At 33.0% G+C, this 16,676-nt stretch overlaps 3 protein-coding genes across 5 annotated transcripts; all 3 read right to left on the bottom strand.

Moving 5' to 3' along the window:
• Window positions 1-330: 330 nt before the first annotated feature.
• Window positions 331-1,886, bottom strand: LOC112285423 (large ribosomal subunit protein P1w). The gene is made up of 4 exons (XM_024526243.3): window positions 1,736-1,886; window positions 1,150-1,270; window positions 845-933; window positions 331-543 (listed from the first exon to the last, which is right to left on the bottom strand). The coding sequence occupies exons 1-4, from the start codon at window positions 1,802-1,804 to the stop codon at window positions 490-492; spliced, it is 333 nt and encodes a 110-aa protein (XP_024382011.1). The 5' UTR covers window positions 1,805-1,886; the 3' UTR covers window positions 331-489.
• Window positions 1,887-5,045: 3,159 nt separating this feature from the next.
• Window positions 5,046-8,043, bottom strand: LOC112285778 (purple acid phosphatase 18). 3 transcript variants are annotated; one of them, XM_024526895.3, is made up of 7 exons: window positions 7,952-8,043; window positions 7,525-7,773; window positions 7,002-7,308; window positions 6,305-6,681; window positions 5,970-6,158; window positions 5,575-5,663; window positions 5,046-5,381 (listed from the first exon to the last, which is right to left on the bottom strand). In XM_024526895.3, exons 2-7 carry the CDS (start codon window positions 7,681-7,683, stop codon window positions 5,132-5,134), a joined length of 1,371 nt encoding a protein of 456 aa, XP_024382663.1. In that variant the 5' UTR covers window positions 7,684-7,773; window positions 7,952-8,043; the 3' UTR covers window positions 5,046-5,131. The 3 variants fall into 3 exon arrangements, with proteins under 3 accessions (XP_024382663.1, XP_024382665.1, XP_024382666.1); XM_024526897.3 differs by having other exon boundaries at window positions 7,525-7,759; XM_024526898.3 differs by having other exon boundaries at window positions 7,525-7,729.
• Window positions 8,044-9,642: 1,599 nt separating this feature from the next.
• LOC112285779 (60S ribosomal protein L15-1-like) lies at window positions 9,643-11,266 on the bottom strand. Its single transcript, NM_001378712.1, has 4 exons — window positions 11,197-11,266; window positions 10,905-11,071; window positions 10,418-10,615; window positions 9,643-10,112 (listed from the first exon to the last, which is right to left on the bottom strand). The coding sequence occupies exons 1-4, from the start codon at window positions 11,198-11,200 to the stop codon at window positions 9,867-9,869; spliced, it is 615 nt and encodes a 204-aa protein (NP_001365641.1). The 5' UTR covers window positions 11,201-11,266; the 3' UTR covers window positions 9,643-9,866.
• Window positions 11,267-16,676: the final 5,410 nt, after the last annotated feature.

Here is a 16,676-nt window from a genome sequence, read left to right as displayed (position 1 = left end):
TGTATTCCAAAAAGATTCGTAGCTAACGCCAGTTCAGCTCACAGTGCATTGTTAGACTTGATGTCTATTCCCCAACATCCAATTAATCAATAATTACCATTCAATATTATGAAAAACGTAGCTAGTTGAGCAATTACAGATCACACCAAGAAGGCATCACTTAAGATGGTGAGTAGACATCACATGGACTTCATCAACGACAGACTCCAGACGAACACTACGCAATCCGTATACCCAGTTGATTGGTACAGGAGAGACATGCCACGCAGGAACTGTCCAGTTTTTCAACACATCATCACGTGAATTAACATGATTATCACAACAAACGACTGACTATCAAAAAATCTCAACAATTCAGCATCACATCGTTGGAATAATTACAACTGCAGGAGCTTGTAGTGAATATAGAAATTCTGTAAATCAAGGAACCCCTAACAAAAACGCGCAAGATCGGCATAGATAGCATTCCTCTATACCTACAAGATAATTCTAATCGAACAAGCTGAAACCCATGTCTTCATCGCTTTCTTCCTTTGGCTCCTCCTGCAAAACAAGTTCATGCAGAAATGGAGCACGTAATTAGAATAAAACCAATCTGCGACCGCCGAATGCGTCACCCATTTTTGTATAGGAAACTATACATTACAGACCTGCCATGTGACCGTAATCCTACAGGACAGCAACAGCGTGATACGTACGGAATAATCACAACTACAGGACACAAACTATCGGAAAATATGCTAAGGTGAATGGGACGTGCTTTTCTTATGATTGCAATTACTACTCAAGAAGGTTGTCGACAAGACATTGCATTGTTGATAAAGAGATGTGAAAAAGAAACTACCTTCTCGACCTCCTTTGGAGCCTCAACAGCGGCAGCGGCACCTCCAGCGGCGGGTGCAGCGCTCATGGCGACGGCACCACCACCACCACCTGAAAAGATTAGGACCCGAGTGACCCGAGATGGTAGTTAACAAACCGCTAAATAAAAGATTTGGATACAATGCTGTACTTCGTGATGAAGCTACTATGTAATCCATGATGCGTTTAAAGATAAGTTTGTTAAAAGCCTAAAACGAGAGGATAAAAGCTCTCCACATCCTTCGAACAGTAGGTTAACAGCACATTCAAAAAGAGAATAATTAGTACCTCCGACATTGGTGATGAGATCCTCGACACTCCTCTTCTCGCAAAGCTTGGCGAACAGGGAAGGCCAGTATCCCTCAACTGAGACATTCGCGGCTTTAACCAAAGCAGCGATCTTGTCGGCCTAATTCATTATCAACGACATGTTAACGATGAAAGCTAACACAGCTGTGGTCAAACATTGACCAATTACCTCCATGAAACTTGACAAAGATGATCATGGCACTTCAGGGTAGTAGTAGACGTAACTTAAATCCCTGATAAGAAAAATCAGGCAGGCAGCTCAAATTCAAGACCTAACTACACTGCTCTCGTCCGCAAGCTATCTCCGCCTCGCACATTTGAGAAATAAAGATCACCATGACGACCTAAGACCACTCAAACAGAACCATAAACACAACACATGAAAACCTTAAAAAATAAAAGGCATTTCGGCAGCAACACATGAAGACAAGCTCCTCTGGAACCTGAAAAATTCTCGAGATTAAGAACCACGACAGCACGCACAAACTACAAACTAATGCGAACGAGAAAACTCCAACCAAACCCTAACTCGAACGATAAGTTAGGGTTCGACAGTCGTGCGTACCGTGATGGCGATGCCATCGTCGTGAAGAATGAGGCAGGCGTAAGTGCAGGCGACCTCACTGATCGACATGGTGGCGAAGCGGTTTAGCGCAAGCGCTGCAAATCGACGCGGAGCTTGTAATACCGAGGGCAAAAGCGAGAGCAGAGCCGTGCGAAGCAAAGAGGGCTCTAACTACGCGGAGACCTGGGTCTTCATTGCCACGGCTTAACCTAATACCTCATCAGACCGTCCGATGATGAGAGCAGCCCAACGGCGAGGATGCTGCCCATTACGAAGCCTGTTCACACCGCTGCAATTTGGCCCGGACAATGTTACTGTTGGAAATTACCGTGGCTACTGAAATGGACTTATTTGATGTGCCCCACGAATTTCTGTGCCACGGAATTGGATGTGTTAATTCAACATCTAATTGTTCGTAAAATCATGATTAAATGAGATATTATTTAGAGAATTATTTTCAACGAAAATATTAACAAAACCAGCATGTATGTAGTATTTTCAATAATTGTAGAACATTTGTAAAATAAGACATGTATAAAATCACCCAATTTTTTCAAAAATTTCTCATGAACTTTTAACATAATTTAACATTATTAAAGAGTTAATCATTAAAATATTAAATTTATACTTTTTTACCAATAATGAATATATATATATATATATATATATATATATACTTGTGTGTGTGTGTGTGGTGAATTTAACTGCCTTCAAAACACGTAAATTTTGTTGTATTACTAGTTTTATCACAAAACCTTCAATTTACACTCATGATATGTAAGCTTTCTTTACTACTGTTAAATGTGTGTTAAATTACCAGCTTGATTTTTAAAGATTTTTAAAGATTTTTAAAGATTTCAAAATATATATATATATATATATATATATATACACACACACTATGTCTTTGTAATCAAATAAAAGTAAAAATGTATATTGAACAAATGGGATATTTTTGCACTCATCCATATTGTATTTTAAAAGCTTAAAAAAATAGATCAGTACAAAAATTAAACAAATAATGAAATACAAATATTAATAAGATGATGCAAAACTATACATAAAAACTATATTCCATGAAAACATAATAAATGTGTGAAAACGTAACAATTCAAACAAAATCAAAGAATTAAAAATAATAAAAATAAGATAAATATATGAAATCAAAAACAATTATTAAGTCCTTGTCAAATTTAATAATAATATATCTTATTCAAGAATATACTAAATGTGCTTTTAACATGCAACATAATATATAATTTAATCAACATGTGCCTTACGTAAAATTCATGTTACATATATTTTTTGATATGCAAAACATTACTGAATGATATTTATTTTTATATTGAGTTTGTATTATTTATTTATTTATTTATTTCTCTATGTACATTTTACATTAAATATGTAATTTTAATAAATGAAATATTGGTAAATATTGAACAAATATGGTTAATATTTTAAAGAAATCACATTGAAAAAAAAATAAAAGATAGAAAAATTAATTTAAAAAATACAAATGATTAAGATAAATGTTTTCTATTGTATAAGCCAATATAACAATGTTTATTTTTTTATGAGCACATATCTTTACAAATGCATGCAATTGGAAGAAAACATGTGATTGTAGATTTAATAGTAAATAAGTAAATTAAATTCCAACTAACTAATTTAAAAGAAGTAACACTTGAAAAAGACAATCGATCAACATGGTCTAGTATATTAATAACATGTAATGGATACAAATTTGAAGATAGTATTGTCATAGTGAAAATAAAGTTAGGTTATAAAGTAAAGTAGTGTCATTCTATATCTTTTTTGAATAAATTACTTTATTTTAAAAAATCTACCTTCATACAATTTGATTAATGTAATTAACCAATTTTAAGTTTGTGATACATTAAATAGACTCTTACGTTGAATAAATGTTAGAGTTCCATTATTTATTTTTTTACACAAAATATACAAAATTGAATGGCATGTAACAACTAACAAAATATAATTGTAGCATTATCAAAAAATTCTCCGAACATTTTTAAAAGTTTAAAAACGTTTGTCAAAAACTTATCAGTAAGACAACTGATTATATGCTTTAGAGTGGATTCTATTGCACATTTTTATTTATGCTTTTTGTTTATGTTTTTTATAGAATTGGTATTCACATTCAATAAAACATTCATAAAATCATATTCTATTTTTTTGGTTTTACTTTTTAATTAACAAGTAGTAGTAATAATGTTTTAATTAAAAATAAATCTTTCACTAAGAATTTATATTTATATAAAACCTAAAACTATACACTAGTTGTGTGTGTGTATATATATATATATATATATATATATATGTATTTAATTTTAGCACATGTTCTTTCAATAAATTAATATATCTTAATACTCTTTTGGTTAAAATTTATTATTTATATTATAGTTAAAGTTATATTTCATAATGCAAGGCTATAGTTAACACTACTTGTTATGATTTGTTTTCTCAAGCAATGTCTATATCACCAAAAGTTTAAAGAAATCTTCATGATAATGCTAAAAATTTGTACAAGTAGATATCAAAATACAAAGTCTTGTAAGCAAGTAAAAATTTATGATGCTGAAATTTACTTTGATTGAAAATACCAGTAATAATTTATTTTTCGGTGTAAATAGCAAATATTAAATACAATAAAGTAGGATGATGCTTCCAGGAGTACCAAGTTTTCAGAATTCAAACTTATTATTTTTCCAGCTTTTCAGAAATTAAACAACTATGTATGTCTGTATGTATGTAGGTATATATAAAAATATTCTAAGATATGAAACTTATTATTGTTATTTAGAATAAAAATTTAAACATATATATATATATATATATATATTTGATAAGATCATACTGTATGGTGGATGAATGATGCTAGCAATCAGGTGGCATCTCTTTCGGTCCTTTAAAGACTGAAATTGATGTTTGATTAAATTCATATCCCCCTGTTTCATGTTAGAGTAATCTAGTTTATCTGCTGCACATCTGTATTCCGATTACGATTTTTGCTTCCACTCTTCCCTACACCACCATTAGGTTCTGTCACCAAATAGCTAAACAAGATGAATTTTGGAGTTCTGTATCTAGGCAAAATAAAATTGCACGAGCTACATTATCTGCAATACAGGCAACAACAGTCAGTATGATCTCAGGTCGATGCACCGTTCTTCAGGACGTCAGAACGGTGCATCGACCTCTCTAAGTCAGAAAGCACGATTTGGTATCAGTAGAATCAGCCACAAATACACCTCTTCAGCTGAAAGTATCACAGGATGCATCAAAAGAGTTTAAAACACAAGCAAAGGTCATGATTTTTAATCGGATGTGAACAGGTTGATGGTACATTGATACAAAACTAAGCTATCGACTGATCTAGTATATGCCCTTCCCTACACGAAAAGATTCGGATTTAAAAGATCTTTCTACACTTGGTTTCACTGGAACACAGTTTGAAAGCCCGGCACTCAGGGTCGTTATCCACAATTCGTCAGCCATAACAGAGTCGTCATCGTCATTCCGGCGCCAAGTCCAGTGGGCATGAGTTGCATTCACAATTTCAAGCTCCGCATGACCAAAACTTGCCTCTCGGAATGCGGACCACTCTGGTGGATTATCACGAAACCTGCACAAAATCCAAATCCAAGCCTCAATATTCATGCATGACTTGTGAAGAGATTCTTTACAAGAACAACATCCTCACAAAAATCTCGAGGTATGTGGAAAGTAAGACTCGACCCACGTAGCTCTTAAACATAAGTATGGACGACCCAAAAACAAGGACTAGCTTTGGAACACATTTGAATGATGAGACGCACCTTCTAGCAAGACCTTCCCGGTTGCCTCCATCGCCCACGGTGATGTGCATAATACCACAGGGATCGACTTTGTTTGCATAGACTCGTGTCTGATTCCTCAAACGAACAGTAATTGAGGTCAGAACCATTTGTAAAGTAAAATCACATACATAAAACTTTTCTAAAAAAACATGCACGCATTTTGAGTTAGTCGGAAAACACAGCGAGCCCCTCAAGTAAATAGTTCATCAGAGGTACCAACCGAGTGTCTTCTTCCACCATAGACAGCTTTAGACGTGTACTTAGAAGTTCGATTTAAGCATAACACTACATAGCTCCTTCGACTTGTGTTCAACAACCCACCTTCAAATCTACTACAATAAAAACCATAGTCGACAAAGTAAAAAATAGCTCACCGTGCGCTCATATGCATGCACATGCCCAGTAACAAGGATGTCTACACGGGCCTCATAGAGCATTAATTCCATTGCCTTCTTCATGCCATCTCCATCGCCCTGATGAGCATGGTTTGTGTTATACCATGGAGTATGTAGTACCGCAATAAGCCATGGTGTCCTGCTCCTGTCCACTTTATCCAGGTCTGACTGCAAATTTCAGTATCATTTCGATAGTGTCAAGGTGTGAACACAACGACTGTAGCAATGCAAACACAAAATGACAAAGATGAGCAGAGAGACTGAAACAGAAATACGTTAAACCAACATCAGCTAAAGCACATTAGCCTTCTTACCTGCAACCACTTGTATTGGACAGAGCCTTTACTGTAATCCGCGTATGCAGCAAGCATAAGAACATGCGCCCCCGCAACTTCAAAGGAATAATACAAGTTGGAATCGGAGCCGCTTTCCATGTAAGGCATTTGCCACCTCAAATTGTAAGAGCGGTATGATTCAACGAAAAGTGGAATATACTCAATGTCGTGGTTTCCACTTGTTACCATCCAAGGTCTAGCATTGGCGTACGGTTCAACAAGCTCGCCAAATGAGTCCCAATAAGGCTGGTAATAGTCCGCATATGCTAAGTCTCCAGCAAAAAGCAGAACATCATAGTTGGAAACACCGATGTGCGCTAGAGTAGATTCTGTCCATCCAGTCTGACCCAAATCCCCTGCACAGAATTGAGTAAGTATTGTACCCCCACGGTCTACATTATTCAGGGCATCAAGTAAGAAGAACAAGATCGAATTCCACGATGATTTCACACGATTCGGCAGTACCCTACGCATATACCAGTTCATATCACCACAGTAACATAAATCCACTCTTTCTCACTCCTGCGGTTAATACGGAAATAAAAAAAAGTATGCGAAGGATTAATGCATCACACAAGGCCTGAACATGTAATTCTTAATTGAATGCACAATTGAAATCCTCTCATACTGCCATGTGATCAATAAAGAGTAATAAACCTCAAATTGTAGCACTTACCAACAACTGCAAATTTGACAGGAACAGACGGGCCGACACCTGGAGGGGTCTTAAATTTGTATTCTTCAAGACCAACTCCACATTTGTAGTAGTAAGAGGTGCTGTCTTCCAGAGGACCAATGACAACATGATTCATAATACCAGATTCGTAGAGTAGAAACGAGTAGCTGCCAAACGACTTCCCAATAGCCGTGAAAGTATAATTCCTTGAATTTAATCCATACTGAACGACTGGTGGCTTGTTTTGATACACAGTACTCATCCATGAGACTCTCATGTGCTTGGGTCCTGCTAATGACACATGCACCTGCACACACACACCCACACTCACACACCCATAGCAAAGATTAGAACCGCGTGGATTCAATGCCAAACACAGAAAGCTCAACGCTAAACCCTCATCACATGGATACAAGCACAAGATAGGGAGTTGGACTCTTCATCACAACGGATTGAACAGATGATAGTTCATGAGGAAGGATTTCCAGATTTCATGAGGGAAAAGCTCTACTCACAAGCTCACCTGTTGAACTGTGGATTTTCTCTTCACGCCACCCCAGAAGGAGAGCGCCTTCCGAGCTGGTGGCCGAACATAAGGAGCAGCTTCCGCATCAATATTGACCACCACCGCCGCCACCACGATCAAAACGGCGGTAAACCGAGAGGTCCATGTCCACCCCATGCTCAATTCTATACTTCAAACTCGCGCCAGCTAATCGTCACATTCTCTACCTCACCCCCCCCCCCCCCGAAAAACTCTGCATCAAAAACACTGCTTCACTCTCAAAAACTCATACCCAAAAAAAATCCATTCTCGACAAGCAGAATTTCCCTGCTTTCAAGTAGCATCCAAAAAAACGACCAGCCAACAAACTATAAAAACACAATCGTCGCGTCGACCACAAGAGAAATCAGTTCCTCCACACCCACAAAACATCAATTTTTCTTACAGGAAATGAATCACGCCGTGAGAATTCAGAACCCAACTTCAAATAATACTCCGGCACAGGATTCGCGACTGCGAGACCATCCACTCGTGCTCGCGATCAAAGACGTTGCGGCACCTCACGATTCCTACAACACTTCTCGGCAGGCCACGGAACTGATAGATGACAAATTGTGGATGAACGTGAATTACCTCGTGTCTGTTCGTCGTGGATGTCGATTGTTGAAACCTACAATTTGGACTTACTAGCAAATGCTACAAGTTGCGATTCCTTCTAGAAATATAAAATTTGTAGGTTTTGTATGGAATTTCTATGTTCAGGAATTTTAACTTAAAATAGGGTTGATATCACATTAATGGAGGGATGGTTGAAGAGTTACAAATATAAAGAAAGGAAAAGAAAAGAAAAATGAATATCACAATTCTTGTAAAATAATGGTTAAAGCATATTAGTTTTAAGGCAATAATTTAATGATGTAAACTACGTATGAATTCACCAATTGAAAACTTTCTCATTTAAAGTGGTAATTCCGGCTCTGACCTTGCAAAATTTTCGGTCTAATAAATATTTCGGAAATTTTAATTCATGGAAATGATTTTCAAGTAGTGTATACGTTTTATTTATTAATTTTATTTGAAATAGTGCACCAATTCTATAAGGGCCTTTCTCCTTCTACTATTATTATTATTACTATTATTGCCATTACATTTTTTCTTTGATTTTTATATTTATATGAATCCATGACTTGGTCTGTGTACACATGTTGGATACAGATTACCAAAAAATGATCAGTGTATATGTTGTATACTAATAATTGCAGACAAACAAATGCCGGAATGCTCATTGCAACATTGTCTTATTTTGTTGTGTTCATATACCGTTCGGTAGATGTCTTAAACAATCTGCTTAAACTGAAGTAATTGAAAGGTCAATAGTATTCATTGTTACATAACTCTATCTCGATTTGAATACTAATGAAATGTTAAGGTTCAGATGTGTATAGCGTCTCCTCCCACCATTAGAATGTGTACAATTGAAATTACGAATGTAATTTTGAGTGATCTAACAGAGATAACTTACTAGTTGACAATGAACTTTGCGATTGTGGGAAAATCTGTTAACTGATATTCATGATGGAAGAACTTGAAGTGTGGAGTAGTTCTCGGAGGCTTCTCACTTCATAGAAAAGTTAACACAAAGGTAACGGAAGCGTGTGGCAGATATCAATATGAGAGCTGCCGAAGGATATTTTTGGGATGTATCGTTATACTCCCAATCTAATTAGAATTTAGATCGTAAAAATGTTATCCTAGAAGAACAACCTAACTGTCGATTAGGAGATAAGTCCTATAGCCGATTTTTGAAATCGGCATACCTGCATAGCTATCGATCGTTGAGCCTCCTATTAAAGTAAGTTTCCTCACATCCAGGTTAAAAATAACTCACACGAAGAATGAGATCCTTAACGAAACGAAGAGAAACCCTTAACCAACATATCCAGGCCTGAGATTACTATAAACCGTCCATTGTTTACACTGAGAAACTTCGTTGTAAGAAGATATACCGACACTTCGAAGAGCTGAAGAAGTGCAGAACAAAAATCCCTGAACCATCGTTTTCACAAAACATTTAGCATATTTTTGACCAGTGAAGTCAGTACCTTTAGAGAGCACAACTGGAAAGATAAAAAACCAACTTATATTTGGAGAAATATCTTCACATTTTCAGCACACAACACACCACAACAACCTCGCCCAGTCGTTCAAAACCTAAGTGACGCTGATGTTCCTTGCACCTCCAATCAGATACGAATGCAGATGAAAGGATAAGTAAATCCAAAATTGTGGTGGGTCATAACATTAATAAATTGATGCTGACCAACATGAGAGTGAGAACATCATCAATAACCCTAAGATCTTCATCGGTAACGCTTGAGAGACAGGGTGTTGTTGCGCTTCCAGGTAGCGCGGATTGAAGGGCGGGCTTTGGTGTACAAGTGCCCCCTGCCGCGGAGACCACGGTACTTCTTTCCTGCTGAGGTCAGACCACGCAACTCACGGTGCTTGTGCACTGGGTTCACGATCCAGTTGATTCGGGGATCCTTGCGGATCACAGTGTGCTGTGGGTCTATCAAGATAATTTCGAAGTACTTGTAAGTGGAGTCCTACACAAGAAAAGCATGTTGATGAGATTTTGCCTAAGATGTCTGCATATGAATACTCAAGATAACGAGTACCAGATTGTCATCTAGATGGTCACAGAAACGGACACTGAAAGAGGACAAGGTATGTGGGCTTAGGCTTGTGATAAAACCGGAGCATCAAGAGGCGATTAATCTAGGTCTTTGCACGAAAAGGACTTAATGACACTGTGATTTGAAAATGCAGCTGTCTTGCAAGCAATGATGTTTTAGACATAACTCATGAGCGTGCAAGCAATAAGCTCTCACGGAAAAAGTCACTACTTTACCTGGTTGATCCAGTAAGAGTTAAGGACTCTAAGGCCACCAAGTTTGCGTCCAGCGCGCTCCTCAGCAACAGACCTCAAATTACGCTGGAACTTGAGCTGCGTAATACCCTGGTTCTTGGGCTTTCCATACACAATACCCTTGGCAACTGGCCTCTTCCTGCCTCCACGGCGGACACGGACACGGTAGACCACATATCCCTGCAGTTGAGGTCCATTATCATCCGAAAATCTAGACATCTAAACATATCATATGGATAGAATCCAGGCACCCTAACAACAAGGGTGCTGAAAAGTATAATCAAAACACACTGGTCTACTGCCGAACACGTTCGATACACGTCAAACTACTAATCACTAATCCACGAGAGGACAAAGTCAAATTCGAAACCCTAATGTCCAAGACAGCGTTCCATGTAGATAAATGTAGACACACAGAAACAATTACAGACAAAAACACTGAAACCAAGGGTCTCTAATCCAAACTGACCTGCTTGGCCTTGTAACCAAGACGGCGAGCCTTGTCAGGGCGGCTAGGGCGGGTGACGCGGACAATGCCGGGCAGCTGCCTGTACTCCCAGCAGCGAACACGCAGCAGGAAGCGCAGCACATCGGACTGTTTCTTCCTCCACAGCTCCTCAATGTACTTGTACGCACCTAAAATTCAACAAAACAAAAACCCTAGTTAAAGGTTGAGAATTCATTCCGAATCTGGTCAGGCGTCAGCTCCACATACACACAGAGATCCATGACGAGGGCAGAGGCTGCGAGAAATTGCTTACCCATGATGAGAGACAGCGGCTCGCCTGCGCAGAAGCGTGGCTCCGACGATGGGGGATCACGAAAAAGAGCGTTTCTGGGGGCTCGTTGCGACCATAAGCCGACCACCGACGCAAACCCTAATCTGACCACGCCTTTGTTCAGGTGACGATCCATGTCTCGGTACTTCACTTTAGGTCCTGGATAGAACAACGGATCTCGAAGTTGCCTACGTGTGCGAACAAAGTGTTCCCGTGTTCTCCAGAAGCACCTTCCACGAAATTGAGAGAGGGTTCCATACAATAGTTGGCATAATAAAATATAAGTACTATGCAGATGAATGTGACTAATGTGAATTAACATTGGATAATTTGAATAGCTTTGGATTTTCTTGGAGGACTTACATTTGAAAAGAGAGAATATGACAATATAAAAATTATTGAGTTAATTTAATATGAAAATCCAAGTTTTAAATCAATTCAAAAAAAACTTTACAAAATAATTAGTAATTATGATATAAAAGTTTTGATTAATAACCAAATACTTCTCAACATTTTTCTAAATGGAACCTAATGTTTTGATTGGTAATAAAAATGCACCTTGCTTAGTTTATAACCTCAAAGGATAGAAATTTTATAAGTTATGTAAGAAATATTTATTGAGACATAAGTTTACAACTTAGAAATCTCTATTTCAAAAAAGTATTTTTAAGTAAGTTAGGAATATTAGTTAAGGGATATCAAATAACGAAAGTACATCAATTTTGTCTTACTGATGTTAAAAGTAAATTGCTTGCTCAAGTTTGACTTGTAATTTTTTTTAATAAACATTTTAAAATATTTGCAACTATCTATTTTGACATGGATAATTTAATTTTAATTTATTCTATTTTTTCTGGAATACTTGGTTTTTATTTATTATTTTTTAAATATTGATTTTTTTTATAGTAATAGAAAAAATACAGAATAAAAATTATATAGTATGTTTAATTAAGTTTTAATATGCTTCTTGTCATTATAAAAACTTTCAAAACCTAATTTTTGTATTAACTTAAAGAATAATCATGACATTTTTTATATTGAAAATTTTAATATCAATGTTTTAGCTGCAAATATACAAGTATGTGTTGTTAGCCTAAATCACTTTTGACCTCAAAATCCAATTCCATTAAATTTTTGGTCCTAAAAGTCAACTAGTATAATATTTGTTTTTTATCATTTTTCTGAGAGAAAACCCATTAATACAAAAATAAATATCAACTACACTAAGTACTAATGCTACTACTTCTACAAAAATCAACTATGTTGAATTTACATAGAAACCATATGATTAAGCAATACAAATAATTAATTGTCAAATATTCATCATTTTAAAAATCTTTCAACACTTCTTATCAATTGTATGTAATTTAATATCAAAGTATTGGATTGTAAGGTTTTGGTACAAATACTTTTATATACTATAATATTAATATATAAAATAATAAATCTTGATGTTTTTGCACAATTACAACAATAAATAAATACATTTGCTTCTTCTACTTTTAGAATTCATATGGATTTTTTGCAATACACAAAAAAATAGTATTTTTAAAAAGTGCATAAATATATATTTTAAAATTTATTTATATCTTTATGCTAATAAGATATTGAAGTTTTTTAAATATTTGGAATATAAAAAAGAATGAATTGTATTTTTGTTTGTTTGTTTGTTTGTTTTTTTTTTTTTTTTTTGTTATAAATGCACGTATATTGACAATAATGTTATCAAATAAACATCATAATATATAGATAGATAGATAGATAGATAGATAAGGAATTAGTAAAGCCACACCTCCCTTTACTATCTCATGACTAATTTTGTCTCTATTCTAAGTTCTTGTTTCTTATTCCTAGTCTCTTCCTCCTTTTTCCCTCCCCTTTGTTCATATTTCTGGCTTAAGATGGGTTTTACTTCACACTTCTTCCCTCTTCCATTTACAAAACACCAAACCTACAAAATCCATTTGTGCACATCAAGCATGATATAGACATGTGTTCAATTCAAAATTAACACAATCAAAATCAAATCAAATGTAGTTGCTGTTTTAAAACATTTTTCTTCAACCCTCCATAAGATTATGTCACTAAACAACATACAATATCTTACCTTGGCAGATTTCAAAAACCCCTAAGAACAAGGCATACTAGATAGAAAATCTAACATATCCTATCCTTTGACAACATTCAACTTCTTCCAACGTTGTGCACTAATGCCTTAAATTGAATCTCATAGTCAAAGCAAAACCTAAATTAATCTTTAAATGTTAGTTAATATTTCTATAAACTACAAGACTTATATGTTTCCATATTGTTTGTTGTGTTTTAAAAGTTGCAAACTATCCACTTTTAACTAACATTTTTTTGTTTATTTAATATTGATTTTTTTAATAATATATATATATATATATATTTTTTAGAAGTTTTGATTTGGTATTAGAAATTAGGGATTCTCGTCCTCTTATTTGACTTGTTGATTTGTTAAAATTATCTATGAAAAAAAATTTATAAATGCTATACTTTGTGAGAATGAAAATAAATTTGTAACTATTGTAGATTTTCATGAGCTTGTCAACACTTTCAAGACAAAAAAATTATAAAATATTAATATCAAACATAAAAGTATTATTCTTACACCTATAAAAAAAAATTAACAATGAGATCTAATATTTATGCCAAGAATTTATACAATTGAGAGAAATAAGTAAATCAATCTTACAAGTGAATTCAAAAAGCTTTCCTACCACCAATATTAAGGAGGCAAAGATTAGTATGTTGTAGAAGATTGATAGAAGAAGATCAAAATTTCAAAGATTTTGACAAAAAATCAAGTTTTATTTAAGATTACATTCTTTTCAATACCTTGATGGATTTACTTCAGTTAGATTTATACATGCATTCATATTTTTAAGTAATTATTTTTTATTTATATCTTCAATATTAAAAAAAATCATAATTCATGTATAATTTAAATTTATTTTTGAAAGTATATATGGCCATAATTAGAAAATTTGATTACAAATAAAAACTAAAAATAAATATGTTTTTTATAATATATATTACGATCAACTATCATTTATGTTGCCAAATTTCAAAGCCTTATTTGTAATGTGGATCGGAATAATATAGCCATTATCAACCAATTTTGATATTGACTAAAAGATAATATCAAAGTTTTATTATTAAAAATATCTAGAATAATTTTATTAAAATAATTTATTGCTCATGCCATTGCATGCAATAATTAATTCTTTGAAAGATACTAAAAATAAAGACTTGATTAGAGAAGAATAAATCAAGTTATAAAAATAATTCCTAAGTTTTCAAATAAGGAGAAAATTCTTCGTAAATTGCAATACATTTGAAATAACTTGGTCGGCAAGAAAATACTTGACATCATCAAGAAAGATTGTATTTATACTATAGAGAATCTAAACACACTAATCAATATTGATCAAAGAAGGAACACAATTACAAAATCAGAAGTATGATTTTTAATGAAGACAATGTCTTAAAAAATAATTTTTTTTACTTACAACAAGGACCAAGTGGCTAGAATCTCATGCAACACTTAGTGAAGGTTATATTTGCTCTTTAAAATTCTCACCATATTTTATAATAGATATTTATTTAAGATCTTAAAACCACAAAGCCTTTGTTCCACTAGATTCAAGAGCCTTAGTTAGTTTTTTAGATGAAGAATTTTTTAAAAGTCATAAAATATTTTTAGTAAAGAAAATTAAGTTTGAACATTTCAAAATTATAGATGGTTTTGTAGTATGCATGAAATCATTTTTTATTTATGCCGCATCTATTTTTAATGGTCGAAAGACTTCAAGAAATATTTTAAGGTAATATAATTATTATCAAGATATTTTTTAGAAAAAAAATATAAATATTATTTAAAAAAAAATCTTATGATTCATTGATTAATCTTCAAAAAAGACCTCAACCACCATTTAAACTAATTTGAAGCTTATTAAAAAAAAAGTTGGCTTATTCAAAGTTTACATTAATGAGAATTTGGTCAAAAACCTCATGCACCATTTGAAATCTTGAACATAAGACCTTATCTTATTTATGAAGAAATAAGATAGATCTCTATAGATGAGCATGAATTATATGTGACTTATCAAAAAAATTACAAAGAATAGGTATTTATTATCTTTGATATCAAGAATTTTTGATTAATTGAATCAAAAAAAGATTTATATTAAAATAGATGTATAAGAAATATATAACTTCATATATATAAAATAAAGGATGAATATAATGATATATTTTGAATTAGATATGAGTATTTTAACTATAATATTATGGCTTTTGGATTCATAAATACTCCAAATTCTTTTCAATATCTAATAAATGATATTTTATGTAAATATTTAGATAATTTTGTTACCTATTATCTAGATGATATTTTAATCTATTCTAAAAGTAGAGGATTATATGAACTTTTATATTTGTTGTGTATTACAAATATTTGGAGATGTAAGGCTATATATTAAGATGGAAAAAAATCATATAACTCAAGTTAATTTCTTAGAATATATCATTTTAAATAATGGCCTTATAATTGATTCCAAAAAAATATAAATTATTATGGATTAGAAGATTTCAAGAACAATAAGATATCTTCAATGTTTTTTGATTTTTTCAATTATTATTGAATCTTTATAAAAAAATAATTTTCAAAGAGCAACTTTACTTACATAAATAAATTTCAAAATAATAATAATAATAATAAAAATAAAGAAGCCAAAGCAATATTTAAAGTTTTAAAGATAATTTTTATTGCAACACCAATTTTATATTGTGTTGATATTTTTAATGCAATTTTTATAGAAACAAATACATTAGACTTTATCTTGAGTGCCATTTTATTATAAATAGGAGTAGATAATAAAATTCATTCTATAGCTTTTCATTCAAAAAATATTTTTGCAATTAAGATTAATTTTAAGATTGACAATAAAGAACTTTTTGTAATGATAGATTCATTTTAAGAATAAGGCTATTATTTAAAAAGCACTTCTAATTAAATGATTATTTATACAATTGACAAGAATCTTAAGTATTTTATGTTAATACACATATTTAATTATTACCAAGATTGTTAAAACATGTTTTCATCAAGATTTATATTTAATTTTATTTATTAACTATAAAAACAATACAATTTATCAAAAATATTTTTTACATGTTCTTATCTTCAACCAAAAAAATAAAATACAATTTTTAATCAACAACAAATAATTCTTTTGAAGTTAGAGTAGTTTCACTTTTAAGCAATGAAATCAACGTTAATTATTAATTTAGTATTATTTGATTAATTTCAATAAAATATATCAGATCTTCATGTGCATGATATTAAAAATAGTTCTTTAAAATTTTATAATACCTACAAATTTTAATTTACAAACAATCTTTTTTATTTCAAAAAGATGTCAATCTATTTCAAAATG

The sequence above is a fragment of the Physcomitrium patens genome, chromosome 8 (genome assembly GCF_059467195.1).
Source record: "Physcomitrium patens ecotype Gransden chromosome 8, ASM5946719v1, whole genome shotgun sequence".
Taxonomy (NCBI): Eukaryota; Viridiplantae; Streptophyta; class Bryopsida; order Funariales; family Funariaceae; genus Physcomitrium; species Physcomitrium patens.
This window is presented reverse-complemented; position numbering and strand designations above follow the sequence as displayed.